Raw genomic sequence first — 17423 nt, 5'->3', positions numbered from 1 at the left:
AGCAACGGTCCCCCTGCCTGGCACGCAACGGTCCCCCTGCCTGGCAAGCAACGGTCCCCCTGCCTGGCAAGCAACGGTCCCCCTGCCTGGCAAGCAACGGTCCCCCTGCCTGGCAAGCAACGGTCCCCCTGCCTGGCAAGCAACGGTCCCCCTGCCTGGCAAGCAACGGTCCCCCTGCCCGTACAGATCCCTTGCCTAGCACGCACCGGTCCCCCTGCCCGTACAGATCCCTTGCCTAGCACGCACCGGTCCCCCTGCCCGTACAGATCCCTTGCCTAGCACGCACCGGTCCCCCTGCCCGTACAGATCCCTTGCCTAGCACGCACCGGTCCCCTGCCTTGTACAGATTCCCTGCCTGGCACAGATCCCCTGCCTGGCACACGCCGGACACCACTCACCTCCTCTCCAGCTTCTAACCAGCGATCTGTCACACTCGCCGGGTCACTGCGCCGGAAGTCGCGTCACCTTTGTCAGCGCCCCCTACTGGCTTCCCACGTCATCAATGTGAGGCGCAAGCGGCGTGGACACCGAGATGATGCTGGCGTCCGTTGTGTTTTCGCCTTATTGCTTCCTCTACCCCTTTCCCCGAGTCTTACAGAAAATACCGAGTTGTTAACGGCGAGCGAGAAGTAAATCAAAAAGCAAGTGCTAGTGGTGATGACGTCACAAGACTGCGACACGTGGGATCAGGAAGTGACTAACAGATCCCAACGTGGGAGGACCTGGGCTCCGGGAGAGGGCTGCTCGCCTAATACTCGCCATCTGCCGCATTAGCAGCCTAAGAGCAGGTATTTACAGTAAGTTGCGTTACTGCCGCCGCAGCAACAAGGTTATACGGGGACTATGGGCATCGTATACTGGCTACAATTAAGGGGACGGTGTAACAGCCAATCAGACTCCAGGGCTAAATTTTCAGGACTAGTTTCTTTTAAATAAAAGCTGCAGCCCTATTGGTTGTTATAGGTGACTACTGCACGTGCAGCAGTTTCCATAAACATCCCCCCTCCATGCTGACAAATAGTGGCAGAGTCCCCCGCCTAACAAGCAGCGGCTGCCTATAGATGAAGGGTGTGCACATCAACAACCGTCCAAAAGAAGCCTCCTATTCCTCTCTGAGAAAGTGACATGCTGTCAGCGAAGTCAGCTTCTTGCAGTTAGGTGACAGTGAGTATATAACTGCTGTATGTGTGCTGCTTCATCAGAGCATCTCATATGTGTGTGCTACTACGATGCCCTGCACATGAGGTGAGGGACATGGCTATATCAGGAGAACTATACTACATTCCTAATTGGAGGTATTTGCTAATATTATTCTTATTACACCTACTACTTATTGTGATAGGATCTTTGGTATGAGAATACCCCTTTTAGGTTTCTACCCACATCTATATGTCAATCATAAAGACAATCAACAACTTGTAATATAATCATAATGGTGGATGCCCAAATAAAAATGTGATTTATTTATTTATAATTCTTTTTTACTAACTGTAGTACCCGGGCGTTCCCTGGGATAGTAACTGTCTCGCTATCTCTCTCCCAGTCTCTGTCTGTGTGTCGCCGTCTGTCTCTTTCGCCGTCTGTCTCTTTCGCCGTCTGTCTCCCCACCGACATCTTATTACCTCACATATAAGCTTCTTATACTATGAATGTCTTTTGTTCCTATAGCAACCAATCACAGCTCCTACTAATAACCTGTAGTTCCAGGCTCCATTTACTTTAATGGAGGCAGGTCTTTTGGAGAGTAACTGTAAAGCGCGGGGTTACATTTTCCTGTCAAAACATAGTCTACGACGTTCCCTGGGTCACATGAGGTGTCTGTGCAAAATTTTGTGATTTGTAAATGCGACGGTGCTTATACACTTTTCGTTTCACTTTTACCCCATTATGTAGATAGGGGCAAAATTGATTGGTAAATTGGAACGCGCGGGGTTAACATTTCGCCTCACAACATAGCCTATGATGCTCTCGGGGTCCAGACGCGTGAGTGTGCACACTTTTGTGGCTGTAGCTGCGACGATGCAGATGCCAATCCCCCACACACACACACACACACACACACACACACACACACACACACACACACACACACACACACACACACACACACACACACACACACACACACATTTAGCTTTATATATTAGATTTGTACAGTCTATATAAACATGCTCAGCCCAATCTAGTAGCAAATACACACCCAGATAGTACAATAGTGGCTGTGACAGGGTATCATTCCTACTGCGATTATCCAATTAATTATGTAATATGGTTTTTGATGTAGAATGTTTAAATAAAGTTTTTGATATTTCCTAGCTACGACTCGTGGTTCTCCTTTCCTTCTAATAGTTTAAAAGAGTCGCTATGTCTCATAAATCAGGAACAACATCGTGAAAATGATTGTCTGGAACGGTTTGAGGAGATCAATGTAAATTTCTGTTTATTTAGATTTCCATAGACAGGTAAACCAAAGAATGGCAGGGGTGGCAGATACAGCCTGCAGTCTTGCCATGCAGAACTTGTTCTTCCAGGTTGGGGGATGCATGAATGAAAGTCTATGCACATTCTTAATACAGGGAGCAAGATGGAAGATACACAAGACAAATGGTTTCCTTCACACTGCTCATACGCGCTTGATTGTCTTTGAGACTTGGAGAAAATGTGCATGTCACTTCTTCATAGTGACTCCTGATGGAAAACACTCCAAACTAGGCTCTGACCAATCAGAAGGCTGCAAAACAATGCTTCAGGGGAAACCATAATCTCAAAAACTTTCCAATTAGGTTTCCACTAGAAAAGGCATAGTTTTTGATTGCTTGAAAAGAAAACTGTGAACATACCCGAAAGCTGCAGTCCTTTAGGATGACCCCATTGAACCTTTTCAGGTTTTCTATTTGACTCCCCAGATGCGGTATCCTGCGGGTAGTTCATATTGTGCATATGGAGCATGTCTTTCTGGTCTCCATGTTGTTATGTCACCACCGGAGCCCGCTCCAGCGACTTCTGCTCCGATCGCCAGGCGACACCGTATTCCTGCCGTGGATGGTGCTGGTGATGGGAGAGGAGTCGATGCCAGCAGCACCGGTGGGCGCAGGCTCCGATCATCCACTGGGCTGGGTTATCTTGGGATCTGCAGTACCACTGGCTGACTGTGGGTGGCATGTGTCTTCCAGCTGAAGTTGCCAGCGTTCAGCTACAGCCAATGGGAAGACACCACACCCTTCTTATTCCCCCTCCTGTCTGCTGACCTCTGCCAGAGATAGTTCTGATTTCCTGGCTCCTGGTCCGCCCTATTCTGGTTTGTGATTCCTGTGTGCTGATTTCTGCGTGTTTTCTGACTACCCTTCTGCCTGCTGCTTTTGTACCTCGCTGCCCGATCTGGATTTGACCTCTGCTCCGTTTTCTGATTCCGTCCTTGTCTGCTGATTCTGTCCCTGTTCTGCTATTCCTGGTTTGACCCTGCCTGACGACTACTCTCATCAGACTGCAGCCTTCCACAGGTAGTGATCACCAGGGCCCTGTGTAATTCCAAATCTCTGTATAGGGGTTAAAGAGTTTCAGGGTTCTGGGGGTCCTGCTTGGTGAGGGGCTTCCCTCTAGCCTGTCCATTACAGCCCATCTGAGTCTGTTGATCCAGGCAGGCGTTATACATGTTCAGCGTCTTCACTCCTTGTTCGACGATAAATTATACTGTCTTGTTTGTTACTTCACCTATTGTATTACTTTGTAACAATACTTTATAAAAAATATATATATTTGCACAATTTTGATGCACATATCAGATTTCAGGTTATGCCCCATGCCCACTAAGTCATACTTTTCATTAGGTCCCTTCTCGTTGACTAATTTGTAAAAAGTATAAGTAATCTTGTGCTATACAAGATTTTGCATGCATTTTTTTCACTTATGTCTCTTTTTACTAAGTGGAAAGGGGTAAAAGACCTGGAAGCGGGAGGAGATTTGGGTAGAATTACTGGTGTATAATAGCATTACAGCGCTCCACACAACATGGTGGTGTTCTATGCAGAAAAGCAGCTAAAGATTTGTCAGGGTGTGATGTGGTGCCAGTGTCTGATTGTTAGAGCCGCTCAACTGAATATTTTTCTAGATGTCGGACAACCTGTTTAAAGGAGCTATGCCACTATCATGTGCACAGTTCCCAGCCTATGACTAAGGGGCAACTGCAAAGGGTTAATTTATCTGCTTTCTACTGAAGCTGCAAATTGAGCATCAGGCTGGGGTTACATGGCAGTTTTGGTTGCAACAAGTCAAAGTCGCTTAGTGTCACTGCTATATTACACCACAACACAAGTGAATGGGGTCACATTGTGACCTCGACAAGCAAGTCTCATACAAATCATACCCAGTTGGATTTTTTTGCAACTTGTTTAGGTCAGCATGCCCTCGGTCGCAATGCGACCCCATTCACTTGTATTGTGCTGCAATGGAGTAGTGACACCAGATGTTGTGGCCATAGTCGCCTTGTTGCCTCAGCCTAAATCATCCTCCCCTGATGTACTTGGTGCTACAACTCATCAAACAAATGGGGTGATGAGTCCCCAAAATAAACATTGCTGTCCATCACAAGGCCAAACAGTGTCTCAAAGGCGATGGATTCTTTAGAGCGTACAAGGTCCAAACTTATGTTTTATGCGTTCATATAAAATAATAATAATAAGTTTTATTTCTATAGCGCCAACATATTCCGCAGCGCTTTACAATTCAGAGGGGATATGTACAGACAATGAGACAATACAAAATAACAAAATTAAGATACCAAGAGGAGTGAGGGCCCTTCTCATAAGGTTACAGTCTATGAGGAAATAGGGGAGCCACAAAAGGTGAATGGGGGGGAAAGCTTGTCATATATGGCCAGCCATCGATTTAATAGGGTATTCAAAACCAGCTGCATGAACCCGTCAAAATAATACATTGCTTACAAGAAAAAGATAAAAAATAAGTTGACCCTCAAATCTGCAATATACAGTTATAAAATAAACAGGACAAAAACTTACCAAAATGTTCCAATCTGTAGATGCTCTTCTGTTCCCTGGGGGTAGGAGAAGGGTGGGACCCAGGCCTGTTCAAACAATCTCATATCACCAGTCCTGGGCTCAGCTTTCCCAGACAGCCTATCATTATACTAGGGAAACTTCAGGTCTGTAACTGGATAGTGGGCTAGTAAGGGGCAAGTATAATGGATACAAATAGTCCACTCCCCCCCCCCCCCATTACTATATGAAATAAGAAATTTCAAGTTTGGATAATATATGTTCATTCACCCATTCTTTGAAGCTTGTACCAGCCAGGGCTAGGTGTGAAGAATGACATCTCTACTCCGAGAGATACCCCTCCCTAGGACTCAGGTTCCTGCTAACCCCCCCCCCCCCCCATGTGGCAGCCTGCAATAAAAGTTGACTGTTTTTATAGTCTATTATGCAAAATTACACACATGGATGTCAGACAAGTCCTAATACTACATTTTCCCTTTCAGCTACTAATGACATTTATCACCGATCAAACGCTTTGGGCCTTATTTGCTAGATCAGACATTTATCAATCATTATGTGGATAGCTGATACATGTCACTACTGGCATAAATGTAATCCCTTTAGCATCCAATTTTGACCAACCACTAGCCATAAGTTTAAAGGGAACCTGACATCTCATACATGTTGCCCAATCCATGGGCAGCATATATCGGGCACTGCCTGTATGAACATAGCCAGGTATATAGTATATGAATGAAACGCTGCAACGTTTCACAGAAAGATATAGTTTAAAAGCCGCACTGAAGACTACTTGGACAGGTTGGAGCCTGGAGGCTTCTGCGCACCCACTCCTTCAGTGAAAAGTTGCCTGTCTGAGTGCCTATATAGGGAGACACCTGTCAGTCACTGGCAGCAGTGGTTAGTGCACAGTGCCGCACTTTTATAAGGTTTAGATTAGGGACCCACTAACAAAGAACCTCATGTTCTATTATTTAATTTTTTGCCTAATGGCTTTAGATGATTGTATTATCTGAGATTTGGGATCCATTTCTTTTTTTCTTTTTAGAGTGATCTATACAGTATATATTTTATAGATATAAAATGTCAGTTCCTGCAGGTTAATGAGGATTATTACCGCTTGACTGTTAATTGAAAATGCTGAATTCTTAATGTAATACTATAGTGTGCTTTTTGCCTTGAGTTCCTTTCTAGTTCCTTCTTCATATAGCGCTAACAGCTTAATACATTTCCCTTGTATTTTTTTTTTAGATTTACAATGGATTACATTTTCCACCCTGGGGCTCTAACCCTGGCTGCTGGGATAGCGTGCGGTGTCTGTCTAGGCTGGAGGTTGCGGGGCCGCTATGGACGGGTCCGAAACCACTCAAGCATTGCAGGAAATGACGTGGGAAGTGAAGCAAGTGTTATGGGAGAAAGTGGTGATTTCAAGATGGTATTAGTAGTCCGTAATGATTTAAAAATGGGAAAAGGCAAAGTGGCTGCCCAGTGCTCCCATGCTGCAGTGTCAGCCTACAAGCAGATACAAAAAAGGAATCCTGATTTACTAAAGCAATGGGAATACTGCGGACAGCCAAAAGTAGTGGTGAAAGCACCTGATGAAGCCTCACTGGTTGAACTTCTCTCTCGCGCAAAGCAGCTGGGATTGACCGTTAGTTTGATACAAGATGCTGGTTTAACACAGATTGCGCCTGGATCCCGAACGGTCCTAGGTGTCGGACCAGGTCTTGCCAACTTAATTGATCAAGTGACTGGGCAATTAAAACTCTATTAATGTGTGTATGCATTCTGTACGGAATGTGACAAGGTAGCTGTTTACTGATTTTTTTACATTAAAATCTCAATATATTTGCTACAGAATTGGTGTAATGAGCATCTTTTTACTACCCTTTGCTGCCTTTTCCTTTGTAGTAGTTGCTATTTACAATTTCTTCTTTTTAGGGCTCATGGAAACGACTGTACAGTGGTACCTCGCTTATCGAGTAACCCACTTAACGAGAATTTCACTTAACAAGCAAAGCTTTCTGTAAATTTGTAACCCGGTTTACGAGAAAGCTTTGCTGTACGAGCAAAATTCTCACCTCAGATACTTCCGGTTCCGTCCATCCACCACACTCTAACCCGCACTTGCAGTCCACACAAACACACACATGTACATACACACATACAATATTATTCTCACCTTACCTTCCGTTCCACCGCCGGTCTCATGGTCCTTGTAGTTCCCGGGTACATCGCGACGTCCTCACGGCAAACTACAAGTACCATGAGGCCAGCGGTGGAACGGAAGGTAAGGTGAGCATATAATATGTGTACCTTCCGTTTCATTGCCGGCCTCCTGGGTCCTGTAGTTCGCCGCTCCGTTGCACTCCAGGCTGTGCATCGGCATCCATAGCGACGAAGCAGGAACTTCCTGTCACCGCTACTCAAAGGCAGCGCGCTAGCCAATCAGAGGCAAGCGGCTCTGCCTTTGACGTCAGCGCGCTGGGAGCAGAAGTTCCTCCCTCGTCGTTATGGTAACCCGATACACAGCCCGTACCGGAGAACAGCAAGTCCCAGGAGACCGGCGATGGAACAGAAGGTAAGGTGAGCATATAATATGTGCGTGTGCTTGTGTGTGTTTGTACGTGTTTGTGTGCATTTTGTGCATGTGTGGAATGACAGAATAAGGGACCAGGATGGGACATTTAACAAGTTGTGGAACGAATCGTCTGCATTGCAATGATTTCCTATGGGAAATCTTGCTTTGCTGACACGAGTAACTTGGTTAACAAGCACAGTTCCAGAACGGATTGTTCTCGTTAAGCAAGGTTCCACTGTATTTGCAGTCCGAGTGCGATCCGACAATACATCGGATTGCCCTTGCACCAATGTTGTTCAATGAAACAGAGCATATGTACGATTTTATCCTTGTACCGTGTAGCGCAAGGAAAAAAATCACAACATGTATGATTTGCCCCCATAAATCGGATTGCCATTCAAGTCTAAGGCTATGTGCCCACGGGACAATGTACCCGTGGATATATCCGCAGGTTTCCCGAAGCAGCTCCCCGGAATCTGCAGCTATCTGATGCTGCGGGATTCCAGTGAAATATCTGCGGTAAACCTGCGGACATTCATGCGGGTTACCTGCGGAAGTCCCGGCCTCTATCTCCATAGTGGAGGGTTGAGAATTCCGCAGATATTTCCGCAGGAATAATTGACATGCAGTTACGTGCGGCTGCGGAACATCCGCAGCATATTCGGCAGCCGCACATACCGCATCCTTGATACAGCACTCCCCATGTCCCATAGGATAACATGGGGAGTGTCTGTACTTGTTAAAACCTGCATATTTATCTAGAAAATGGAGATAAATCCGCAGGTTTTCCGCGGCAAAATCCGTGGGTACAGAGTCCCGTGGGCACATAGCCTAAGGGTCCTAGAAAACAAAATCAGACTGCACTTTGATGACATCTGAGTGCAGTCTAATTTTCATGGACTGACATTATTCCTGATTATTCCACTCCACATCGAAGAAAATCACATCCCTTTCTCTTCAAACTCTGATGAAACCCTGATAAGTCTGATTTAGCATAATAGGACTGATTTTCTCGGATGGAAAATACGGTCCTGTGACCATAGCCATAGAATGATTACAATTCTTTAAGTGAGACATAGAAACCAATGTGTCTATTGATTGCCATGATTTAAAGAGGCACTCCTACTTTGATAGCAGTATTATAAAACATCAAAGAAAGCTTATGTTTATCTATAAATTTCCCAAATCCTCCAGCACAGAGGCTCCCAATGTCCAATTCTATATTCTAAATGGCCAAACAGCTGAACCGGCAATAAGCTGAAATGTGTTATGTGGGCCTTGAAATGAGATGTTTTCTAACAGGAGCCATTACTAGTCCATTATCTACTTAGTGGTCACAATAAGGCTATGTTCACACACTGCATCGTTTACTGTGTTTTTGGTGCATTTTTGAGGTCACAAAGATGCACCCAAATACATGCAATTCCTTCCCCCAGCAAAGTCTATGAGGTTTCTATTTTGCTGTCTACACCGTGCATCTTTTTCTGGCTAAATTTTTGAAGATGCAGCATGTCAATTCTTCTTCTTCTTCTTCTTCTTCAAAACGCACTGAGCAAAATGCGGTAAAATCACGGCAAAAATTAATTCGTTTTTTTTGGATGTTTTTTTGCTGCGGGTGTGGTTTTTTTTTTTTTTTTTTTGGTTTTTTTTTCAGGCCAAAAACGTATCTCTGTGGTCAATAAAAGATGCAGTGTGTGAACATAGCCTAATTCTTCCTGTAATTCATGTATCAGAATGTGAACACTGCTATGCTTACTCAGCGTCTTTACAACATTTTTCTTTTTTTTTTTTTAAATTCTTTATTTTAAAGACCGACACGAGAACATACAAAATAACCACTGTTCCACAAAGAGCAGAAAAACAGATTCCAAATATTTAACATTGACATATATCCCACCCTTCCGCTCTCCTGTACATATCTAATAACTGCAACTGCTCGAGTCAGTCCCATTTTAATCCTTTTATGAACCAACCCAACATGGGTAGAATACAGAACATAGAAAGAGAGGGCAAAGCCCGAAAAGAATTTAGAACCAGGATAAGAGAAAAAGGTAGAGAGAGATTAAAGGGGAGGGGAGAGTAGAAGAAGATAGTGGGCAGAGAGGTGAGAGAAAGGGAAAGCGAGAAAAGAGGAGAAGAGGAGAAGAGAGAGGAAAAAAAAAAAAAAAAAAAAAGGGGGGGGGGGAGGGAATGCTCCACCAGAGCCTCACAGCAGCCGTGGAGGAGCGAGTAATCTGGCGTAATCCGCCGAGTAAGTGAACTCCAACCATGGGAGCCAGGTCCTGCGAAAACCTTCCTGACTGTCATTGAGAGAGGATGTCAGGTCCTCCATGTGCCTTAGGTCATTAACCCTTGCAACCCACTGTGCCAGTGTAGGGGGGTAGTAGACTTCCAGCCAAGCGGGATACAAGACCTGGCGGCCATTACCATAAACCTAAGCAAAGAGCGCTTGTATCTATGAGCCGGGAGTTCCGAAAGCTGTAAGATATACAGTTCCGGACCCAATGTCTCAGCCGTGCCGGTCACCAGTCTAGTTACCTCCCTCACTCCTGACCAAAACCGTTGTAAAGAAGGGCAAGACCAAAAGATGTGCACGTAGTCACCCTCCCCCGAACCACACCTCCAGCAAACGGGATCGACTGAGGGGAATATCCTATGAAGCCTGGTCGGGACTCTATACCACCTGGTCAGAAGTTTGAAGTTGGCCTCCAACATTCTGGAACTGACTGAGGTTTTATGTGCCAACATTAGGACGTTGTTTCGCTGCGTGTCTGACAAGGTCGTCCCAAGGTCCCTTTCCCACTGCCGCAAATAAACCGGGGTGGGCAAATCTCCCGGGTCTGATAGCAGATTGTATGCCAGGGAAAGTGAGTGCCGCAGGGCCCCCTCTCCCAAGCACAATTTTTCGAATCTAGTGAGAGGCCCAGCATACCGGGCGAAGCAGGGAAGGGAGCTCAAGAAGTGTCTCAACTGCATTGCCCTCCATCTCCCCATGGGGTCCGGCGGCAGGAGACCACAAATATCCGAAAGAGACAACCAGTCACCCTCTCCTCCCATCTGGTAAGCTCTGAATCTGCCCCCCTGTACCCAGCTCCGAAAAACTGGATCTGAGAGGCCGGGACGGAAATCCGGATCTCCTATAATTGGTGACATGGGAGAAGGCAACGGCAGGAGAAGGCGCCGAACCTCTCCCCTCGAACAGCATTCCAGAGTAGCGCCAATGGTGGGATGAGATCTCACAGAGGCCGGGAACAGGCTCCCGACCCAAGGCATGGCTGGTAAATGTACCTCCGAGAAGCTCTGTTCCAGGGCGACCCAAGGTTTCATCCTAGAGTGACGGCACCAATCTAGAATCCTAACCATATGTGTGGCCCAATAATATTTTTTCATATCAGGTATTCCCAGCCCACCCCTACGCTTAGGTCTGCACAGTAGGGAACGGGAAAGCCTCGCCGGCTTATTTGCCCAAATAAATTTAGTATATAGTGAGGCCACTTCCTTGAAAAAAGAGCTCGGGATCTTAATTGGCAGGGCCTGAAAGAGATAGAGAAGCCGTGGTAATATGTTCATCTTCAATATTGCACACCTCCCAAACCATGTGAAAAGACCCCTCGCCCAGTTTGCGCAATCTGTTCTAATGGACTGCAGGAGAGGGAGATAGTTCAGCTTATATAGTTGGCTATTGTCCGCTGCCAGCTGGACCCCCAGATACCTCAAAGAATGATTAGCCCACTTAAACCCAAACGCAGATTGAAGCGCAATAACAAGATCTTGGGGTAGAGATACATTCATAGCCTCCGATTTTGACATGTTAATTCTAAAATTAGAAAGAGAGGAGTATGTTTCCAGCTCTCTCAGTAAATTGGGCAGGGAGACCCGAGGGTTAGTAATAAAGAAAAGTAAATCATCCGCGTACGCCGCGATTTTGTAGGTGGAACCCGCAACTATAGGGCCGGAAATGTCAATGTTACCTCTAATTCGGCAAAGCAGGGGTTCCAGGGTCAGGATAAAGATCAGGGGTGAGAGGGGACATCCCTGCCTTGTGCCGTTAAGAATGGAAAATCTATCTGAAAGGAGACCGTTCACCCTGACCGCAGCAGAGGGATTGCTATACAGAGAGCAAATCCACCTGAACATCATCCTCCCCAACCCCACCTCCCGCAGAACCTCCTCCATGAATATCCAATTGACTCTGTCGAACGCTTTTTCTGCATCGGTCGACAAGAGCATCAGGGGCAACCCTTCCGAATTAGCCCTGTGGATTAAGTTCAACGCCTTAGTGGTGTTGTCCCTCGCTTCCCTTCCCATCATGAACCCAGCCTGGTCAGGGTGGACAATCTCCCCCAGCAATGGAGAGAGTCTCTCTGATAATATTCTGGCGAAGAGCTTCAAATCTGTGTTGAGGAGGGAGATGGGTCGGTAACTAGAACAAGAGGTAGGGTCTTTACCCTCTTTAGGGATGACTACTATATTAGCGGCCAGAGAGTCTCTCGGCAAGTGAACTTTTTCAGAGAGTGAGATATTGTTAAAGGCCGAGAGAAATGGGGGAAGCAACATGGAGCCCATCTTTTTGTAGTAAAGCAGGGGAAAGCCATCCGGACCAGGGGCCTTACCAGTAGGGGAATTTTTAATTGCAGCCCAGTACTCCTCCTCTGAGATGGGTCTTTCCAGGGCGTCCGCATCCTCAGGTTTAAGATGTTTCAACCCGGAGTTAGAAATGTACTTCTGGATACGCTGCCGTAGTTCCGTCCTGGCCCTCTCCGACCGCCCCCCATCTATTGAGTAGAGAGAGGCGTAAAAGTCTTTAAAGGCGGAGGCAATGTCTTTCGGAAGAGTGGCCCACCTGTCGCCAGACATGTGCACTCTAGGAACATATCCCCTCGCCCTCTGGTTCCGGAGGGCTCTAGCCAGGGTCCTCCCACTTTTATTGCCATATTCATAAAAATGCCGCCTGCATTTAGCTAGCACTCCCTTGGCCTTTTGATATAGCAAGGACCTGAGTTCCTCCCTCTTCCTGGCCAGATTGGCGCCCACGTTCCCTCCCAAAGACCCCTTATGTACTGCTTCCAACTCCCTTATGTCTGCTAGTAGAGATGTAACCTCAGCTTCCCGTTCCCTTTTCAGACGGGCCCCATGTTTAATGAATAATCCCCTCACGACACACTTGTGAGCTACCCACACAATGTTGGGGGACATCCCCTCCCCCCCACTACAGTCAAAGTATTCCCTCAGGGCCTCCCTTATTTCTTGCATTGTCACCGGCTCATTGAGTAACGAGGTGTTCAATAGCCACTGACCCTGCCTCCCGATGGGACATTCAAGGGACAGAGTGACCGTAATCAGTGCGTGATCAGAAAAAGATATGCACTCAATTGACGCATCCACCAGAGAGTGTAAGTCCCCATGTTTAATAAAAAAGAGGTCCAACCTAGAATAGCAGTCGTGCGCTGCAGAATAAAATGAAAAGTCTTTGTCTGATGGGTGCAGCAATCGCCAAGTGTCTATCAATTGGTGGTCATGTAATCCCCGTCTCATCTGGCGCAGCGTCATGTGTGGCATACCAGACACCCCTTTTGAACTGTCTCTCAACGGTTCCAAGACTACGTTAAAGTCACCCCCGAGAACCAAAGTGCCCTCCGAGAATTCCTCTATCTTCTCAAGGTACCGCAACAAGGTGGGACATTGGCCCGCATTAGGCAAGTATACTGCCACAAATGTGAACATCTGAGTAGCTATGCGTCCCTTGAGCATCATAAGCCTACCCAGATCGTCTGTCTGAGAGTCTAACAATTCCCACGGGAGCGTGCTGGACATAAGGATGCTCGTTCCCCTAGATCTAGGATCAGGGGAGGGTGAGTGGTGCACAGTGGGGTACCTTCTGTCCGAGAGTCTGTAAGGCTTAGCTTCACAGTAGTGTGTCTCCTGGAGGAAGGCTACCTGGATTCGATTTCTCCAAAGAAGGTTCAGCAGGATAGATCTTTTCTCCGGGCTATGAAGGCCCTTGACATTCAGTGAGCCCACCCGCAGATTGGCCTGCCTCTGTTTCACCATTTTCTGTCGCGAGGTCCTAGAGGAGCAAATCAAAAGAAAGGAGGGGAAGGGGAGAGAAAAAAAAAAAAAAAAAAAAAAAAAAAAAGAGGGAGGGAAAGCTGGTGAAAAGAGAGGAGGGGTAGAAAAAGTATTGACAAAGAGGGAAGTAGCTGAGACCCTTTAGCAGGGGGAAAAGAGAGAGGCAAGAAGATCAGAGAAGAGAACAAGAAAGAGGAAAAGCAGCGAGACTGCCGCTCGCAGCACCAGGGACCAGCCCAGGGACTACTAAGAAAAAGATAGGGACAAGAACTGACATGCGGCCAGAGCGCAGACCCGCGCCCCTCTTATTAGCACTAAATGACCCCTCTCCCCGACGGAGAAGAAGGGTCAGCCGATTAACCACCCACACACCCCACCACCCAGGATGAACGCGGTAAAGAAAAACATCCCCCCCCCACCCCCCCCCCCAATCTTAAACTAGACATTGCCAAAGAAATAGAATTTTCAAAAACTTTAGGCAGTAAACTATGTCCAGAAAAAACTAGCCCAAGGCCAGGACTCCTGCTCAGGAGTCGTAGAGACAAGAGAGAGCCTCCCAGCTCCCCGTACTTTGACTCCGTCTCTCATCGAAATCACCGTCGTCTCACAACTTGGACCACTCCTTCCTCCCAGCAGCATCCAATACATGCCAAATCCCTCAAGGATCACCGCTTTGGGTAGGACGAGTGCCTCCCTTCCTCCTCCGCAGCCCCGGGGGTGCCTGGGGTTCCCACTCCAACCAGTCCGGAATTGAGCAGTCTGGTATTCCCAGGAATGCAAAAAGATCAGGAAGCTCTGAGTGCCTCTTCAGCAAAAACACGGAGTCCCCCTTGCGTACTATCAAATGGAAGGGATGGCCCCATCTATATGAGGCGTTTACTTCTTTGATGCCGAGCAGGAGAGGATGAAGCAGGCGTCTCATATATAGTGTGCGGCTGGAGACATCAGGAAATAACTTCACCATGGCCCCATCCATCTCCACAGGACCGTATGACCAAGCTCCCTGTAGGATCCTTTCTCTGTCTCCATAATAGTGCAAACGACATAGTACATCTCTAGAGGAGGGGGCAGATCTAGGGCCCGACCTTGCGACTCTGTGAATTCTGTCGAAGAGGTAGGTAGCCTCCAAGGGGCGATCAGTGACCCGGTTAAAGATGTTTAAGACCTTAGTACGCAGAAGTTCCTGGGGCCAGTCCTCCGGTATACCCTTGAGTCTGATGTTATTTCTTCTGCCCCTGTTCTCTTGATCATCCAAGAGCAGGGCAAGATCTCTGATGCGGGCATTGGATGACTCACAGTCTCTCTCAATCCTCTCCATTCTGCTCTCCAGGGACTCCTGAGCCTGCTCTGTGGCTTCAATTCTGTCCTCCAGTACCACCATTTCCTCCCTCAGGGCAGACAGCGCCATCTGCTGGGAGGATTCAATTCTAGCCACAACATCCTCCAGATCTTTCTTGCTGGGGAGGGCCAAAATGAGCTCTCTCAGGGCTTGTATGTCCCCCAATGGGGGGCCAGCATGCATATTGCTTAGTAACACCTGAGGTTCTGTGTGCCCCGTGGGCGGGGGGGGCTCCTGTGTGCAGAGCATGGCTGGTATCCCCGGGTCTGGTGATCCCCTCAGGGCCCCCCCCCTATCCACAGCAGCGTGCTGCAAGGCAGGCTGAGCAGCCTCCCCCCTCCTCCAGTCCTCTGTACCTGGGCCCGCTCCGTCCAATGCCACCGCCGCCTCCGACCTCCGTTTCTCTGCACTGCTGATCCCCTGCTCCGCTGCACAGGCTGTGGGAGAATGCCGAGCGGCACCTGGGGAATCCCCCGCTGGAGGACGCCGCGCGCCAGCCGGCGCCATCTTGCTTCGGGCCGCCTGCGGAGGTTCAGAGCCCGGCGCCGTCAGAAACTTTGTGAGGCTCCCCTGGGGTCTCTGACTCGTCCCCGGGGAGGCAGAAGCGGGCGCTACCCCCGGTCTCTTCTTGGGGGCCATCCTGGGTAAGTGGGGGCTGCAGGATTTAGTATATTTAGGCTGTGGGCGCAGGAGCTCTGGGATCCAGCGTCCTCACGCTTCCATGTCAGGACACGCCCCCTTTACAACATTTTTCAACTATTTTAATGAATGGGGAAAAAACTCAGGTAAAAACGCATGTATGTGTTTTCTCCTACTAGACAAATTAGTTAGTTGCGTCTTTTTCATTACGTTTTTGAACACGCGATATTGCTGCAGTGTTTGTCTCTTTATGATATTTTACATAGTTGCTTTGTTTTTGATACTTCCTGGTATTTGGCAATGACAAGAGGAACCTTAAGACCCACCTCTTCCAACAGGCCTATAACCTACAATAGCCCTCAGTCCAGTAGACCACTGCGCAACCAGCTCTGTCCTCACCTATTGTACCATCACCCATTCCCTGTAGACTGTGAGCCCTCGCGGGCAGGGTCCTCTCTCCTCCTATACCAGTCTGTTTTGTATTGTTAATGATTGTTGTACATATACCCTCTTTCACTTGTAAAGCGCCATGGAATAAATGGCGCTATAATTTTGGAATAAATGGCGCTAATGCAATTATATGAGGAAAACTCACAAAAAACTCAGCATACCTGCAAGTTAAGGCTAGGTTCACATTTCCGTTGTTTTGCATCAGTCACATGCGTTGCTTGAAGCATGTGACTGATGCGTTGTACAACGGATGACAAAGAACAGAAATCATTGTCTGACTCTGTTGTGTGCGGGGGGCGGAGCGTGAGGGGGTGGAGCCGAGCGGGGCCGTTGCGCTGAGGACTGCAGGGCTGGGGACAAGTGAGTGCGAGTGTGTACACATGCGGAGTGCGGGAGGGGGCGGAGCCGATCGGGGAATTGTCGGCCTCCTTGCACACGTATCTAGGGTAAATATCGGGTAACTAAAAGCAAAGCACTTTTTGCTTGGTTACCCGATATTTATCTTGGATACCAGCGTACACCGCTTAGCGCTGGCTCCCTGCACGGGTAACTAACCAAAGCGCATTGCTTGGTTACCTGATGTGTCTCCTGGTTACATGTGCAGGGAGCCAGAGAGAGCATGCGCAGCAAAATCCTACGGATTGCGCTGCTCAAAAAAACGTTACAGGCTGCAGTTAAAAAAACGACTGACCGCGACGCAGCGGTTGCAACGCAGCATCATCAGTCGCAATCCGTCACTAATAGAAGTCTATGGGGAAAAACTTGATTCCTGCAAAATATTTTGCAGGATACCGTAATTCCTCAAGGCGACGGATTGTGACTGATGCAAAACAACGAAAGTGTGAACCTAGCCTAAATTGACATGTTACAGTGTTAAAAAGCGTACAACAGGTCAGTTCATGCTGTGTAAGAAGAGCACAGTGGGAATTAGATTTCTATAAATCCAATCCACTTTACTGGACCTATAAGATGCTATATACACAGCATAAAAAAACAGAGCCTCATTGAGGGAACGTATTCTTCTTATCCTATAATTTTTAGGCTGGTTTCAGACGTCCGTGTGTTAGGTACGTGTGACATCCGTTTTTAAAACTGATTTCACACGTACCCATGTTATTCTACGCTGTACTCGCACGGTCGTGTTTTCACACGGACCGTGTGACCTCTCATGACCCCGCACGCACACGCAAGCATGCCCGTTTTTTCGCCGGTAGCACGGGTGTCACAATGATCGCACACTGTGATCTGTGTGACGCGTACCGGAGAAAACGGGTCTTTTTAATAAAAAGATTTTTTATATTTACCTCTCTCTAGCGGTGCTGTCTCCGACTCTGCT

At 47.6% G+C, this 17423-nt stretch overlaps 2 protein-coding genes across 3 annotated transcripts in view; one reads left to right on the top strand and one right to left on the bottom strand.

Annotated features, from left to right (window-relative positions):
- VMP1 (vacuole membrane protein 1) overlaps positions 1-642 on the bottom strand; it is a 276634-nt gene extending 275992 nt beyond the window's left edge. Inside the window, exon 1 of the mRNA XM_075336229.1 lies at positions 399-642. The gene's annotated coding sequence lies outside the window, so the exon portion shown is untranslated. The remainder of the gene's footprint in view (positions 1-398) is intronic.
- PTRH2 (peptidyl-tRNA hydrolase 2) lies at positions 543-6869 on the top strand. 2 transcript variants are annotated; one of them, XM_075336231.1, is made up of 2 exons: positions 543-797; positions 6261-6869. In XM_075336231.1, the coding sequence occupies exon 2, from the start codon at positions 6268-6270 to the stop codon at positions 6781-6783; it is 516 nt and encodes a 171-aa protein (XP_075192346.1). In that variant the 5' UTR covers positions 543-797; positions 6261-6267; the 3' UTR covers positions 6784-6869. The 2 variants fall into 2 exon arrangements, with proteins under 2 accessions (XP_075192346.1, XP_075192345.1); XM_075336230.1 differs by having other exon boundaries at positions 547-788.
- Positions 6870-17423: the final 10554 nt, after the last annotated feature.

The sequence above is a fragment of the Anomaloglossus baeobatrachus genome, chromosome 2, assembly GCF_048569485.1.
Source record: "Anomaloglossus baeobatrachus isolate aAnoBae1 chromosome 2, aAnoBae1.hap1, whole genome shotgun sequence".
In the NCBI taxonomy this organism is placed as follows: domain Eukaryota; kingdom Metazoa; phylum Chordata; class Amphibia; order Anura; family Aromobatidae; genus Anomaloglossus; species Anomaloglossus baeobatrachus.
Note: the sequence above shows the minus strand (reverse complement) of the source record. Positions and strands in the feature narration are given on the sequence as shown.